General features: G+C 34.8%; 1 protein-coding gene and 1 non-coding gene across 2 annotated transcripts; one reads left to right on the top strand and one right to left on the bottom strand.

The window, feature by feature from the left end:
* The first annotated feature begins 1,520 nt into the window (after positions 1-1,520).
* Positions 1,521-5,040, top strand: LOC107922475 (alcohol dehydrogenase-like 7). The gene is made up of 10 exons (XM_016852535.2): positions 1,521-1,820; positions 1,930-2,066; positions 2,158-2,204; positions 2,581-2,906; positions 2,976-3,058; positions 3,430-3,505; positions 3,680-3,744; positions 4,236-4,331; positions 4,534-4,698; positions 4,787-5,040. Exons 1-10 carry the CDS (start codon positions 1,766-1,768, stop codon positions 4,901-4,903), a joined length of 1,167 nt encoding a protein of 388 aa, XP_016708024.1. The 5' UTR covers positions 1,521-1,765; the 3' UTR covers positions 4,904-5,040.
* Positions 5,041-10,110: 5,070 nt separating this feature from the next.
* On the bottom strand, positions 10,111-10,217 carry LOC121214112 (small nucleolar RNA R71). The gene has a single exon (XR_005909699.1). It is a non-coding gene; the product is annotated as a small nucleolar RNA R71 (small nucleolar RNA).
* Between the last annotated feature and the right edge of the window lie 6,595 nt (positions 10,218-16,812).

Raw genomic sequence — 16,812 nt, 5'->3', positions numbered from 1 at the left:
CTTGAGAAAGTGTGAAAACCCTAGCTATGGTGTCCTTCAAATTTTGGCAGCAAGCTTTTTGGAGAAGATGATATTTTTGCCATCTTTTTCCCTTTTTATTCTTTTTATTATTCAATGACTAAAATACCCTTCATTAAAACTTTAGTTATTTTTATCTATGCATGCCTATTTTTGTCCATGGAAATTTTATGGTCTAATTACTATTTAAGGACCTCTACTTTGATTATGCACTTCAAATAAATCCTTTATCATCTAAAACTCAAATTTACCCACTTTTGCAATTAAGTCCTAATAGGCAATTTAGGCATGCAATCAATAAAATTTCTTATCAATAATCTAGTACTTATATCTAATCACTCGATAAATCATAAAAATTAATAATAATTTTCTCCTTAAATCAGATTTGTGGTTACTAAACCACTATTCCGATAACCTTAAATTTGGGCCATTACACCTTGTGTTGCGCCACTCCCCTTGCGTGGCGCAACACAACATGCAACTTCAGCCTAATGTCGTTCTTTTGCTGCTTTGATGTCCCGGGAAGCTTGTGCATGACTCGACCTTTTTTTTCACGTCTATTGGGTATTTATATCTCCATCCTACACATTCAATTGAACCAATTAGTATAACCTAAGCCCTTTGTCGACCTATAGGGTCACAACACCTACAAAATGTGTTAAAAATACTTAATTTTATTAACTTTCTATCCTAAGGTCTAATTACTAAAGACATAAATTAAAATATTAAATTACCTAGAAAACAAACTCCTTAAGTGTGGAATTGACCCGAATTGACTACTACATTTGAAGGTCAGTCCTCATTTTAAAAAAAATTGAGGTTAAAAAAAAATTATCTTCATATTCAAAAAACCTCAAATCTCAAACCATAATCCCCAATTTCTCCAACACAATCGACCATTGTTTCTTATTTGATGACCTTAGCTACCCGATTTTCAACCGTGTCGGAAAAATTTGATTCTAAGGTGGAATTTATTAAATCAGGTTAGCTATAAAAAGTTAAGGTTAAATAATTACGGTGGACTTATTAAGAGGAATTAAACTAGATTAATGAGTAAATATAGTACAAGGATTAATTTGTAAAGTGAGTGAAATGGAAAGAATTAATTGGAGAATTGAGTGGGTCCTTATCTTGCAATTAAGCCATGGCCCTAAGTATAATTTTACTGTAAATGAAATGATGTTAGTGGATGGTGTTGATCACATCCATTGATTTCCACTTATTTTTATCATAATTAAGCTTTAACCATTTATTTATTTATTATTATTATTATCAAAATAAATTATGGTTATCAAAATAAATATATTTTACCTTGTGAATTTATTTTATTTAAAAGTGAATTGTTTATCAATCAATTATCTAAAAATTTTAATGATGTTACTTGTTGCAGTGGTTAGTACTCAACATCAAATATCGGCTTTTTCACTTCAATAACAAAAAATAATTAAATACTAAAATGAATAATCCTATAAATTAATTATTACTATTTCTAGGTATCGTTTGATGGCACTGTATGAGTTTTTATTTATTTATTAGTATTGTTCAATAAATTCGCCACACCAACTACAATATAATTAGTTAGTATATTCGTCTCATCTGAAATTTGTTTTATTTACCCAACTTACGCAGGATTCGAGTAGGCAAGATTTGTCGTGTTTCAAGCTTTCTTCAGCTTTATACAACTGGCCGATCGGGCTCCAATCTTCACCGCTACCAACCTATAACCAGTTTTAGTATTTCTGTTACCATGGAAGACGGCAAATCCTCAAGCCAATCTGCCGGAAAACCAATTCGATGCAAAGGTATCTGTGTCTGTCAATGAACTGTTTCCAAGTTTTTTTTTCTTTTCCTTCTTTGCTTTGCTTTGATCGATAGAGCATAATGTAACCGGGTGTTGCTGCTTGCTTTCAGCTGCAATTTGTCGCGAAGCAGGGGAGCCTCTAGTGATAGAGGAAATCATGGTGGCTCCTCCGTGTCCCTACGAAGTTCGAATCCGAATTATTTGCACCTCGCTCTGTTACAGCGACATTACATTTTGGAAATTGACGGTCTTTCCAACTCTCTTCATTATTAACATTTTTTCTTGAATTTCGTCCTTTTTTCTTCTGTTACTTACCCAAAATTTATTTCTGCTTGAAGGTGCCTCCTGCTTGTGTCCCCAGAATTCTTGGTCACGAGGCCGTCGGGTGAGCTTCGTTGACTTTTCTTTTTCTTCCTAACTATATTTTTTTCTCAGCATGACAGCAGACGATTGACTTATTGTTAGAAAAATTAAATAGAAAAAAAAAATCAAAGCGGGTAAAACATTTTACTTAAGATTGATCAATAAAAACTTCGTACAATTCACGAAAAATAATGAAAATCACTTATATAATTTTGTTATGTTTTGATGAGATAGGGACATATCTTTTTTAATGGTTTAGACCATCCCACTTCAGGAAAAATCTTTGTTAAGAAAATCCCTTCAAGACTTCAACATTACTGAAATGATGATCTTAGCCAATCTTTATGATTCAAACCCGAAGAACGAATTCATATTCGTATAATTCACAACTGTTGTAGGGTGGTGGAGAGTGTGGGTGAGAATGTAAACGAGGTAGCACCAGGAGATGTTGTCATTCCAACTTTTTTGTCAGAATGTGGAGAGTGTGAAGATTGCTGTTCAAAAAGGAGTAATTTATGTTCAAAATTCCCATTCAAGATCCATCCTTGGATGCCTAGATATGAGAACAGCAGATTCACTGACCTTAAGGGAGAGGTCTTATATCATTTCCTATTCGTCTCCAGTTTCTCCGAGTACACGGTTGTGGATATTAACCATGTAGTCAAGATTGATCCCGCAATCCCTCCAAACAGGGCATGCCTCTTTGGCTGTTGTATAGCTACAGGTAATGGGGCTTTCATCATATTTGCACTTCGGTTTCCAAATCTGACATCTAACCTTTTCGGTTTTTAAGGGGTTGGTGCTGCTTGCAAAGTGGCAAATGTTGAGGCAGGATCAACTGTTGTTATTTTTGGGCTGGGATCGATTGGGTTAGCGGTATGATCTTGAACAAAACTTCCACTCGCTATTCGACACCTATTTGTTTTGTTGAATTAACACTAAATACACTCAAAAATCATAGAATAAACTCTGAAAATATATGAAGTACTATTGAATCAACAACCTGAGTACGATAGAGTATTAACACAGTTTTTATAGACCAAGTACTTCTTCAGCTGCTTAACAGTCTCATAACCTCCTGTTTCAAACTTGAACAACTGACTCACATTCAAAAAACAACCAGCTGTTATATAACAGCACAAAAACCTGAAAACTTTATTCAAACGATTAACACAGCATGAATAGCGCAGCTGTATATTGATCGACATGTTCTAAATGACCGACCCACTGCTTGCTTTGTTTTCTAGGTTGCAAAGGGAGCAAAACTGTGTGGTGCAAATAGAATTATAGGTGTGGATGTGAACCCAGATAAATTTGAGATTGGTAAGTAAATTTATGTCACTGAATTTTCATTAAATTGGGACTCAAAGTTCACTTTAACGATGGCCAGAGTCACCTTATAGTGGTTGATTACCAAGCTGAACAGTTCTTACACAACAATAATGGCTTGTTTCGTGTGGTTTCTTTGTTGATGTTTCTTCCTTCATATTTATGCAGCAAAAAAATTTGGAGTGACCGAGTTTATCAATTCAAAAGACTGTGGGAACGAATCTCTAAGCCAGGTCTTGCTCCCACTCAAACTTGTACTACTGATTGTGACTTGTATAGATGCGACCTTACAGATGAGTCATTTAGGCCCTTTAAATTTTTTTAAAATTTTAAATTAATAAAAATAAAATTGTACTTTTGTCTCCTTAAAATTATAAAGATTAGATTTAATCTTTTAAAAATTATAAAGATATAGACTATAGAAAATTATAATTTCATTTGACCCCCCTAAAAAATTGTTCTAGCTTCGCCCTTACCCCGTATGCCAATCATGCATAAAAATAAGATATTTAATACCACATGGCTTGTGATTTTTGACGTCCTTGTTGATAGCTTGATGACTGATTAAGTAGTTTTTGATGGAGGAGTGTAAATGTTGTGTGAAATATTGTTTAAAATAAATATGTAGCAGAAAAGCAGATTCTGAGGAACAGTTATCTTGAATGATGAATTTAGTAACATTTTTAGGTTGTGTTTGTAATACTTCGTATCTAACTTTGAGCAGGTAGCGAAAGAGATGACTGGAGGAGGTGCGGATTATTGCTTTGAATGTGTTGGATTAGCATCCTTGGTACAAGAAGCCTATGCAAGCTGTCGAAAGGTAAGCATATGTTCCCAGATTATCATCACTTCCTCACTAGCTTACTTATATTTGCATGTGTCTCTGTGTGGTTTTTTCCTTGTCCTATATGATATATAATTACAAGTGATGAGATTAGAAAGTACTCTATGATGTATAGCATTCTGGCATTTTGGGGTTTGCAAATTGTAAAGATTAAGACTTGTGTGCAACTTTTTTGCAGGGTTGGGGAAAGACTATAGTTTTAGGAGTGCAGAAGCCAGGGTCTCAGTTGAGCTTAAGCTCATTTGAAGTTCTTCATTCAGGGAAAACCCTCACTGGAGCCTTGTTTGGAGGGGTCAAAGCCAAGTCTGACCTTCCACTTCTGTTAAAACGTTACACAGACAACGTAAACTCTCTTCACATTTATTAACTTGTTTTTCTTGAAAGACTGGAATCCATTGGCGGTTCTCATGCGATGCATATATTTATTGCAGGAGTTGCAGGTAGACGAATTTGTGACTCACGAGGTAAAGTTCCAAGACATCAACAGAGCCTTTGAATTACTTATGGGAGGGAAGTGCATCCGATGTGTGATATGGATGGACAAATGAGTGATTTACACACCTGCCCCTTTATTCTCATCAAGTTAAGGAGTTTGCAATACTCTCTATGCGTGTGTGCTGTATTAATTTATGTTAAAATTAATAATTTTTTTTAAATAATAAGCTGGGATCCATTAGGGGAAAAATCAAACGTCAAATCAAAAACTACTTGGAAAAAAAAACCCATAAATACACTAAAAAAAACCATAAATCTACATCACACCATCTGATAGGTCAACAGTGTGCATCTCAAAGAGAGAAAAGAGATTGGTAGCCAAATTTGGAGTGAATGATTAGAGCTTCTGAAAAGACCAAACCCAAAAATACCCAAATCAGGCGTTCTTCACCCAGTGCGACCAGTCCACTTTTGCTATTCTTTCCACCGTTATCGATGCCTCCTCGACCTAGAATATTGCCGTTTGGAATTGACGACCCTCTATTGCCAAGGAATGCGCCGCTCTATTTGCATTTCGTCGAACATGCAAGAAGCTAATTGTATAAAAAATCCACACAATCTTTAGTGTCTTCGAAGATTGGGCTTAGAACAGAGTTGTCCTTGCTACAGGAATTCAATCGCTTAATGACAGTCAAGGAGTTGCCTTCCATTTTACCTGACAAAAGCCCATATAAATGACAAATATAGCTTGTTCACATGCCCTAGCTTCAGTTATAAACGCATCTGCCACATGAATCACAAGGTAAGAACATGCCCCCATAATCTGTCCCAAGTGATTTCGTTCTAAAACTCCTGAGATAGCTGAGTGTGTTGTTGCATTCTAAGACCTGTCATAATTAATTTTAAGGTAAATTACACTAACACTCAATTTTGGATAGTTAACAAAACAATCACCCAACTTTTAAAAAATAACAAAATAATTATTAACATTATAAAAAAGTGACAAAACAGTCGCTGATTAACAGTTTCCGTTATAGTCTTAACGGGACCGTTGATATGGCAAGTTAACTGCATGTGGCCAGTTTGGATATATACAGTAGAAATTTACCCTATTTAAGAAGAAATTGAAAAAAAACCTAAAAAACCGTTAATAACAAAGAAGAAGAAAAGAGTCTGTAAAAAAAAAGTTAGGTAACCGCTGTGAGGGAGTTTTGCGAATCAGTTTTGCGAAGAAGATTCAAGAACCATTTCTTTTTCTTGTTCTAAAATAAATAAGTCTCACACTTTGTCTTGTCTCTTCATTTCTCAATATTCAGTTTGATTTCCTGTTTAAATAGGTAATATAATTAACTCCTGTTTGTTTAAATTAAATAGATAGTAATACTTTGCTAGAGCAGATTAGAGGATCTTTCTCCGAATTATTTTTCTGTTAGCTGTCCTAGTTAGTTAATTTAAGAGCATTCATAAGTAGGCAATGGCTTGATGAAAATGGCATTGACTTTCTAACTCTTTAACTCATTGTTCACTAACCCCAGCTGAAAACAAATACAAAATTTGAATCCACAGGTTCCATGATGACATTGTGCCCTCCAATCCTGGCTCATTCCCATTTCGCACCAAGTTAAAAAAGTTTATGAAGATTGAAAAGAGCCATAGAACATAGTTTACCAGAAATGTGTTCACTAAAGAAGCTTTGCTGTATGCTATGTTTTAAATTGGTTCTGTAACCATTTACTGAATAAATCTCTACTGCTGATAAAATAACTTGGGCGCACTAAAAATGCCGAAGTTATTTTAAGAGTTACCAAATTTCTCTGTATTTTCATTTCAAGAAAATTGCTAATGGCAGATTGGAAGGCACAGATGCAGTATAGCAGATGATTTAGAGAAGCATAAACCTGTAGTTTTTGTTGGAACATTTTGAAAACATTCTTTTATAAGTAAAAGAATATGTTCCATAAATGAAATGTTATGTCTTCAATAAGAATTATCAAGAGTTTCAGCTTTTGATTATTTAGTATTTTCTTATGTAATAATCACTTCATTTAAAGTTTACAAAGGAAGAGAACCAAGAAGAAGAAGAGCAAAGACATGATGTTTCAATGGCAAAGAATCAAACCCTGCCAAATTAAACAAAGATTTTTTTTTTACAGTCTCTTATTATTCTTCTTATTCTTTTTTGTTATTAAGGGTTTCTTTAGGGTTTTTTTTTCAATTTCTTCTTAAATTGGGTGGGTCTCCACTGTGTACATTCCAACGTGGCAAGTTAACTGGCCACGTCAGTAGTTAACTTTCCACATCAACGTTCCCATTAAGACTAACGAAAACTGTTAATCAGTGACTGTTTTGTCACTTTTTTATAACGTTAGTAATTCTTTTGTTATTTTTCAAAAGTTGAGTGACTGAAATAAAACCTAGGTGACTGTTTTGTTAGCTACTCCGAAGTTGAGTGACTGTAGGTGTAATTTACTCTTAATTTTAATAAATCCTAGATTAGGTGGTCTCCAGATTTGTTGTTGAGTAGGTATTCTGATAACCTTGACAGATCTAACTTCCTCAATTTCCTATAGATAACTGGAAATAAACCCACTAGTTCACTCACTGTCTCTCGAACACTGTCATGAACAAGACGATTCCTTGCAAACCAAACTGCCCATAAGATAAGTGACAATAATTTCCTAGACTTTTCATTTTCCTTACAAAAAGTTTTGTCCAACCAAGACCTGTAGTCAGGGTAAGATGGGACGGGGAAATAGTAGGTTTAACCTTTTTATTATTCGGTAGGTGACCGAGCAAAATCGCAGTAGATGATTGAAAATACGAAAATTTATGTGTTTTTACATGCCCTTTCTAACTTAAAATCATGCTATTTCAGTTAAATTTTTGTCAAAAAATAATTAAATATTATAAAATAATTAAATATTATAAAATAAATAAATTATGTTAAAAATATAAACATGATGAATTTTAATTAATTTTATAGTTAATTTTGATTAATTTTGACTATTTTTGACAGATTCTCACAAAATGCGAAAATTGGCTCGACAGACAATGCTTGAAGAATAAAACCGAGAAACAATTTGAAGCATCGAGGAAAATTTATTTCCAGCCTAAGATGGTCCAAAAATGTGTGTTAATTCATAATATAATTAATTTTAATTTATTCCCAATTTAATTTGGGCTAAATAAATCATTATTAATTAATTATGAAAAAAAGGGTCCAGTTAAACTGCATTAGTTGAACCGAATCTAGTGAATCGAACCAGCCACCAATTGGACTGCCTAGAACCATCCATATGCTTACTCAAATCAGCATTTTAGCTGATTGAATAAGCTTGCAAAGAAGCCCTTGAAGAACTTTCAACCTTGCATTCAAACCCCTAAAAAAATGTGGCTTTATGTATTTGTCCCAGGATTTTTAGCAAAGTTGAATCTCTCAACTTTGCCATGTATTTGGCCAGCCAAGTGAGTCTCTTTGGCTGATGGAATTTTCTATTTTTAGCAGCTACAATCAACTATAAAAGACACCCTTGCTGATCGTTCAATTCATCCCTCACATTCTCATTCTCTCTTCTCCTCTCTCACTTTCTCTCAGCTTTTCCTTTCCATTTTCCCTTTTGTTCAAGTGTCGATTTCTTCTCTTAGGAAAGAGGTCCTCATCAGCCATTGTCGAGCAGCAATTAAAGTGTTCATAAGCCACCTTAATAGTCGAGGACAACAGAGAACAAAGAACGGAGCAATCAGTCAAGCCACAGAGAAACACCGGATTTGCTTCTTGTTCCCTATCTCTTTAAATTACGTTGTTGTTTTGACAAACATGTTTATGAATATTTATGCTATTGAAATGATTATTTTAATCAATTTAGCTTGAATTTAATTCGTGTTGGGTTGATTATATTTTACCTGCTTGAATTATTGAAATTGTGTTTGTGTTGTTATATGCCTCGGTAAGATGCTTGATTAAGTAAAATCATGCCTAAGTTATTCTTGCAGTATTAATTGTTAGATAACTAATGAATTAATTATTAAATCGTATTAAAATTGTAAATAATCGACACAATGCTTAATCAGTGCATATTTATTCTTCTAAGGTAGCTGAAGTTAATTTAGCATTGTATTTGGTGATACATATGCCTTGCATAACTTGTAAGATTATTGTGATTAAACTGTTTCAAGGTAGAAATACTCTGTTACGTCACTTGATCTTTTATATGCTTGTGAAGATTGATTAATCGCTTAGATTGACATTGAAAAATGTTCAAGAGATTGATTAATTTAATAAGTATGTATGAGCAGTAGTTAGCAAATTACCGAGTTGTCGTGAATTTTTTCGTAGCAGTATAAACATAAGTTTAAAAATTCTAAGTTAAAGGAATGTAATTAGTCCAACACAATTATATCATCTTGATTAAACCTTATTTGAAATCGTGCATTAGAACCTTTTTATTTTTAATTTTTTTACTTAGTTTTTAACCCTTAGTTTTAATCATCTTTAAACCAAAATATTTTTCCTCACCAAATAACATTAATTTCATAAATATTCATTTTTACAGTCCCTGTGTGTACGATAACTCGACATTTACTTGTCACTTTATTACTTGTTGCGATTGTGTACACTTGCACATTTTCATCATTCCAAGTTTTTGGCGCCGTTGCCGGGGACTGTTTTAAAAAAAAACCATTAGTTATGAATCTGTTTTTACATTTTGGTTTATTTATTTTCCTATTTAAATCTTTACTTACTTAATCTTTCTGTGATTATTTCAGGTGTTTATGAGTATTGACCAGATTATCGACTTACTCTGTGGACCCTGAAATAAAAAAAAAACCTTTCGACAGCAACAAAGACAAGCGAACCAGAAAAGGACCAAAGAAATAAACTTTGAGAATATGAATAAAGGAAACAGAGCAAACCTTGCTCAGAATCCTACCCTTATTACCGATGATAGGGATAGAGCTTTACGACAGTATGACGTGCCAGTATTTAAACAGTCTTAATCCGATTATTAAAAGACCCGAAATCAAGGGATAATAATTCGAGCTGAAGCCAATCATGTTCCAGATGTTTCAGACTGTGGGCCAATTCAGTGGAATGCCTATTGAAGATCTTCATCTTCACTTAAGACTATTTATGGAAGTGAGCGATTCTTTCAAGTTAGCCGGAGTACCCGAAGATGCATTACGACTGAAGCTGTTCCCATATTCGCTAAGGGAGAAAGCTCGTGCTTGGTTGAACTTATTGCCACCGAACTCCATTTTTACATGGCAAAAGTTAGCTGAGAGATTCCTCATGAAGTATTTCCCGCCGAGCAAAAATGCCAAGTTGAGGAATAATATCACTGCCTTCCAAAAAATGGATGCTGAGTCCCTGTATGAGGCATGGGAACGATACAAAGAGTTATTATGAAAGTGTCCTCATCATGAAATCCCACATTGCATTCAACTTGAGACATTCTATAATGGTCTCAACGTTCACACAAGGATGGTAGTGGACGCCTTTACTAATGGTGCTCTCCTTTCTAAGTCTTATAATGAGGCTTACGAAATTATTGAGAGGATTGCCAGTAACAATTATCAATGGCCAACCAATCGAGCAGCGTCAGGAAGACGATTCGCTGGAATACATGAAGTGGACGCTCTCACTTCACTTGCATTTCAGGTATCTTCAATATTCTCAATGCTTAAGAATCTTACTACTAATGAGTCTAACAATTTTGCAGCTTAACCATCTAACCAATTTGATAATATAGCTTGTATGTATTGTGAGGAAGGACATTTGTTAGAAGAATGTCTGTCGAACCCCGAATCCGTATATTACATGGGTAACCAAGACCAAAACCGAGGGAGGCAAGGACTGCAATCCAACTATTATAACTCATCATGGCGAAATCACCTGAATTTTTCCTAAAGTAACCAAGGGGCTGGAACCAGTAACACTTACGCCCAACCTAGACCAACTCAGTCACCTAGTTTCCCCCAACAAGTTCAGAAACCAACCTAAGCGGAACCATCCAATAGTTTAGAGAATCTATTGAAGGCATACATGGCAAAAAACGACGCCACTATAAGGAATTTGGAGAATCAAGTGGGCCAGCTTGCTACTGTACTCAGGAACTGACCACAAGGTGCTCTACTTAGTGACACGAAGAATCCAAGAAATCTGGGGAAGAAACATTGTAAAGCGTTGACATTGAGGAGAAAAAAAATAGTAGAGCTCAACACTGTCGAAGTTGAAAAGGAGCCAGCTAATGTTCAAGATTCAGAAGAAGTTCAACTAAGTGTTGAAATTCCAGTTTCACCAGAACCAGAATCTGTAAAACCCGACAAAGTAACTTCAGGACCAGCTAATTCTGATCAATAACAACGTCGTTAGATGCAGAATTACCGCCAAAGATGAATCAACCAAAATCAGTCCCAGTAATGAAACCACCACCCTACCCTCAAAGACTTCAAAAAGAGAAGCAGGAGATTCAATTTAAGAAGTTCCTTAACGTACTCAAGCAACTTCACATCAACATCCCGTTGGTTGAAGCACTTGAGCAAATGCCGAACTACGTCAAGTTCATGAAAGATATCTTGTCTAAGAAACGAAGACTTAGAGAATCTGAGATGATAGCTTTGACAAAGGAATGCAGTGCATATCTTCAAGACAAACTACCCCTAAAATTGAAGGATTTATGGATGTTTTACCATACCGTGCAACATTGAAACAACATATTGTGGTAAGGCATTATGTGACTTAGGTGCAAGTATCAACTTGATGCCTATGTCAATATTTAGGAAGTTGGGGATAGGAAAAGTTAGACCAACTACAGTTACGCCTCAACTAGCAAATCGATCCTTAGCACATCCAGAAGGAAAAATCGAGGACGTATTGGTACGTGTAGATAAGTTTATCTTTCCTGCTGATTTTGTAATTCTAGATTTTGAAGCAAACAAAGAAGTACCAATCATCTTAGGAATGCCGTTCCTAGCAACTGGAATGACCCTTATTGATGTGCAGAAGGGCGAGCTCACTATGCATGTTCAAGATGATCAGGTAACATTTAACGTCTTTAAGTCTATGCGATTTCCTGACATAATGGATGATTGCTTTGCAGTGTCCGATTTAGAGGATTTAATAGTGAAGAAGGAACTTAACTGTGTTGAGGACCCACTGGAAAGAATTTTTACATCGGATCCTCTAAATGATAAAGAGAAGGATGAATACTTAGCTTTGCTAGAAGCTAATCAAAGGGGATTTAATCTGCAATCCCATTTTGAATCTTTGGAGTTAGAAAAGAGGGACTATTCCCAACTAAAAGCTTCGATCGAGGAGCCACCTAAATTAGAACTGAAGGTATTACCTTCTCATTTAAAATACGGTTATTTAGGTAACGTTTCTACTCTACCTGTGATTGTTTCAGCAGAATTGACCACTGAGCAAGAAGAGAAACTTATCTTAGTTCTGAAATAATTCAAGAAGGCCATCGGATGGACCATATCCGATATTCACGGTATTAGTCCATCTGTATGCATACACAAGATTATCCTGAAAGATTGCAAAAAAGGGACAATCGATGGACAACGGAGATTGAACCCTATCATGAAGAACATAATAAAAAAAGAGATCATCAAGTGGTTAGATGCATGTATCATCTATCCCATCTCAGTCAGTTCGTGGGTAAGCTAGGTTCAGTGCGTGCCAAAAAAAAGAGGTATCACGATCGTAGAGAACGTGAACAACTAGTTGATACCTACTAGAACCATTATGGGATGGAGAATCTGTATCGATTACCAGAAGCTGAACAAGGCGTCTAGGAAAGATCACTTTCCTTTACCGTTCTTAGACCAGATGCTGGATAGACTTGCAGGACGAGATTACTACTGTTTTCTCAATGGATACTCAGGGTATAATTAGATTACAGTAGCACCGGAATATCAACACAAGACGACATTCACTTGCCCGTACGGTACGTTTGCATTTAGATGTATGTCATTTGGTTTATGTAATGCACCTACTGCATTTCAAAGATGTATGATGTCTATTTTTATTGACATGGTTGAGAAATGTTTGGAAGTTTTTATGGATGATTTTTCAGTATTCGGAGATACTTACGATGATCGCTTAGCCAATCTAAGGTACTAAGGCGATGCGAATGAACGAATCTCGTACTCAACTGGGAAAAGTGTCTTTTTATGGTACGAGAAGGAGTTGTTCTAGGGCATCTGATAACGAGACATGAGATCAAGGTAGACAAAGTAAATGTAGACGTTATTGAGAAACTCCCATCTCCAACATCCGTAAAGGGTGTTAGGAGCTTTTTGGGCCACGCCGATTTTTATCGAAGATTTATTAAGGACTTCTCCAAAGTTGCTAAACCTTTATGAAAATTATTGAAGAAGGACTCTATATTCAAGTTTGATGAGGAATGCTTAAAAGCCTTCAACGATTTGAAGATTTGATTAGTCACGGCACCCATAATCGTCACACCAGACTGGGATTTTCCATTCGAATTGATATGTGACGCAAGTGACTTCGCAATTGGAGCTGTCTTGGGCCAGCGAAGAAACAAAGTTTTTCATCCTATCTACTATGCTAGTCGAACCCTAACAGGAGCTCAACTAAATTATACGGTAACAGAAAAAGAGTTACTTGCTATTGTGTTTACTTTTGACAAGTTTCGATCTTATCTGGTAGGTACCAAAGTAACTGTCTATATGGACCACTCGACAATTAAGTATTTACTTGCGAAGAAAGACGCTAAGTCGAGGCTGATCTGATGGGTACTTCTACTTTAAGAGTTCGATCTAGAAATTCAAGATCGAAAGGGAGTCGAAAATCAAGTAATAGATCACTTGTCTAGATTGGAGCCACAAGAAGGGAATTCTCCTCCTATACCAATTCAGGAGACGTTTCCAGACAAACATATCCTGAAGGTAAATCATGTCCATAATACCCATTGGTTTGCTGATATTGCTAACTATTTAGCTTGTGGTTTAATGCCAATTGATAAGATGTATCAACAAAGGAAAAATTTTCTTCACGATGTGAAGTACTATTTCTGGAAAGAGCCATATGTGTTTAAAAAGTGTGAAGATCAGATGATCAGGAGATGCGTGGCAGAAGATGAAATACCGAAGATTTTATACCACTGTCACTTAGCTCCAAGTGGGGGACACTTCAGAGGTACACGTACAACGGCCAAAGTATTGCAAGTCGGATTCTTTTGGCCAACACTATTCAAGGATGCATATGCTTACGTGAAGAGCTGTGATCGATGTCAAAGGGTTGGAAATTTCACCAACAGAAATGAGATGACTCGAACAAATATTATTGAGGTAGAGTTGTTCGATGTATGGGGTATTGACTTTCTTGGTCCTTTTCCTCCGTCTTGCGGTCACAAGTACATACTAGTAGCAGTAGACTATGTGTCTAAGTGGGTCAAGGCTGAGGCATATCCGACAAACGATGCTACGGTTGTGATGAAGTTTCTGCAAAAGCATGTGTTCACAAGGTTTGGAACCCTAAGAGCTATCATCAGTGATGAAGGATCCTACTTTGTGATCAAGTGATTAAAATGGTTATTAGACAAGCACAAAGTGAAACACAATGTTACAACAGCTTACCATTCGCAGACAAATGGGCAAGCTGAACTGGCAAATAAGGAGATCAAAGGCATACTTGAAAAGGTAGTCTGCCTGAACCGACGAGATTGATCCAAAAGATTAGATGATGCTTTATGGGCTTACAGAACAGCATACAAGACACCGTTAGGGATGTCACCCTATAGGTTGGTCTTTGGGAAAGCCTGTCATCTACCATTGGAGTTAGAGCACAAAGCTTACTAGGCTCTTCAACGGCTTAATTTGGATCCTAAGCTCGCGAAAGAGAAACAGATGTTCCAACTCAATGAGTTAGAAGAGTTCTGAATGTTCTTATATGAAAATGCCAAATTACTTAAAGAAAGACTTAAGAAATGGTATGACAACCACATTTGAGTTCGAGAATTTGAAGCAAGTCAGTAAGTCTTGTTCAATTTCAGATTGAAGTTCTTTCCAGGTAAGTTAAAATCACGTTGGTCTGGTCCATTTACGATTCACCAAGTCTATCCATACAGAGTTGTTGAACTCCAAGGTAAGGGAGGTAATTTTCGAGTTAATGCTCAGCGTCTGAAACATTATTGGGGAGGGAAAATTGAACGGGATAAAATCTCGTTCATTTTATCGGATACTTAATTTTTTGTTTTTCTTTTTGAATAAATGATTTAGGGTATATTTTCGGGTAAAGTATGTTTAAATAAATTCTGTCTAGGAAATTGGAACTTAAGCGGGACCGTTTGTGACCCCTCTAATCTTTCTTGGGAATTTATTTTGACATTATTTTCCAAGAAATTATCCCCTAAATGGAAAAATAAATTTTTAGTTTTAAATAAAAGGGTCAATTTTGATCCAAGTTTTAAATCGCAACTCAATTTTAAATTTTCATTAAGTCTAGGGATTTAATTGAATTATTTTAAAATTTAGTTGCTCTTTTCGTAAATAAAAAATTAGGTGCCTTTTTTTGTGAATATTTTCAAAAAGCATCTAGAATAAATATCTTTAAATATTATTAATAATTTGATAAACTTTAATATATACTTATATTATTTATAATTTATATATTAATTTTTATCAACTTAGCTTAGAATTAGGATTAATTAAGAATTTTTTATTTCTGCACAATAAAATAAGAGATGTGAATCAAAAGTAAATATGGACAAGTAGTAAAGTCTAAACTGTGGCAATAGGTATATACATGTCTAGGATTGGATCTAAGAAGAGCTTGGTTCTTAAGCAGTCAAATTGGCTCACCTCCTCTTTTCTGAAATCCTACCTGGTGTATAGTATCTATTCACTTTAAACAATGAGGACATTATTCTTTTTAAGTTGGGGGACCAAAAATTGAAATTATTTCCACTCAGAATAAAATTTTTCTTTTAATTATGAATATGATATATTTTTGTTCAATAAATTTGAATTTTGTTAAGTATGCTAAATTTAAGTATGAATAAAGTTTGATTATGTCAATAAATTTTTATTTTAGCTTAATAATGACATAAAATGTATTTCTAATAAAGCATGCAAATCATACCATAAAATTTTAGTTCTTTAGGAAAGTTAGGCATGCATGAAAGTTTAAGTCTTTAGAATTGACTTAGTAGTTTGTTGAGGCGAAATCCTAGGAAATGATTTAGGCAACTGTTGTTTGGACTGTTTGAGCCTTTCAAGCCAACCATGATGATTTTTTTATCCTTTGAAACACAACTTTGAGACTTTATGGCCTAATTTTATTTGAACCCTTACAAAGTTAGCCATCACTTTTTTTAATTATCTTAAAAATGTCCCAAACACTAGACTCAGTACTATTCAGAGTATTCTTTGAAAATAAGTTTGAGGGAGTTGAAAAGAAGTATGAAATGCACTAAAAATTGTAGTACATGCAGTAAAATACTTGAAAAAAAAAGAAAAAAACATATGTACTTGAAGTAAATTGCACTAAAGAGCATGTGAAAAGGAAAGAAAAGTTGATGTATTGAAGGTAATTATTTCGAAAGGTCCGATACAAGCTGAGTCTAAGGTTTTTTTTAAACCTAAAATTATCTATCTTTTACCTACCCCTAAGCCCAGCCACGTTACAACATTGTTAAAGACCTATTGATTCAAAGTTCCAATGTTACCTACATTAGTGGAGAGAAATTGCTCTGTTCAACATATGAAGACATCAGTTAAACTTAATGATTGCAGTTTAATTTTGAATAAGGGATTAAAATCAAATTGGTAGGGATTAACATGTCTTTATTACGAAACATTTAGTCTAATTTTGCTATTGTAGTAATTTTTGAGATTAATTTGAACGATATATATACTTGAGTAGCACAATTATCAAATTTCTTGTTTTTGAGCATAAGTATATTTATTTCATGATTTTGGGAAGAATGTTGTTCTGAAGGAGTTTTTCAAAAAGTGTTTTCGAGAAAATTCTTTTCAAATATGTGCATTA

Source organism: Gossypium hirsutum, chromosome D01, assembly GCF_007990345.1.
Source record: "Gossypium hirsutum isolate 1008001.06 chromosome D01, Gossypium_hirsutum_v2.1, whole genome shotgun sequence".
NCBI classification, from domain to species: domain Eukaryota; kingdom Viridiplantae; phylum Streptophyta; class Magnoliopsida; order Malvales; family Malvaceae; genus Gossypium; species Gossypium hirsutum.
Note: the sequence above shows the minus strand (reverse complement) of the source record. Positions and strands in the feature narration are given on the sequence as shown.

Bases quoted from the DNA above. Each gene is read 5' to 3' on its own strand.
- LOC107922475 (XM_016852535.2), top strand. From the start codon at position 1,766: ATGGAAGACGGCAAATCCTCAAGCCAATCTGCCGGAAAACCAATTCGA. The intron at 2,205-2,580 runs GTGAGCTTCGTT...CAACTGTTGTAG, and splicing joins CTTGGTCACGAGGCCGTCGG to GGTGGTGGAGAGTGTGGGTG. The intron at 2,907-2,975 runs GTAATGGGGCTT...TCGGTTTTTAAG, and splicing joins TGGCTGTTGTATAGCTACAG to GGGTTGGTGCTGCTTGCAAA.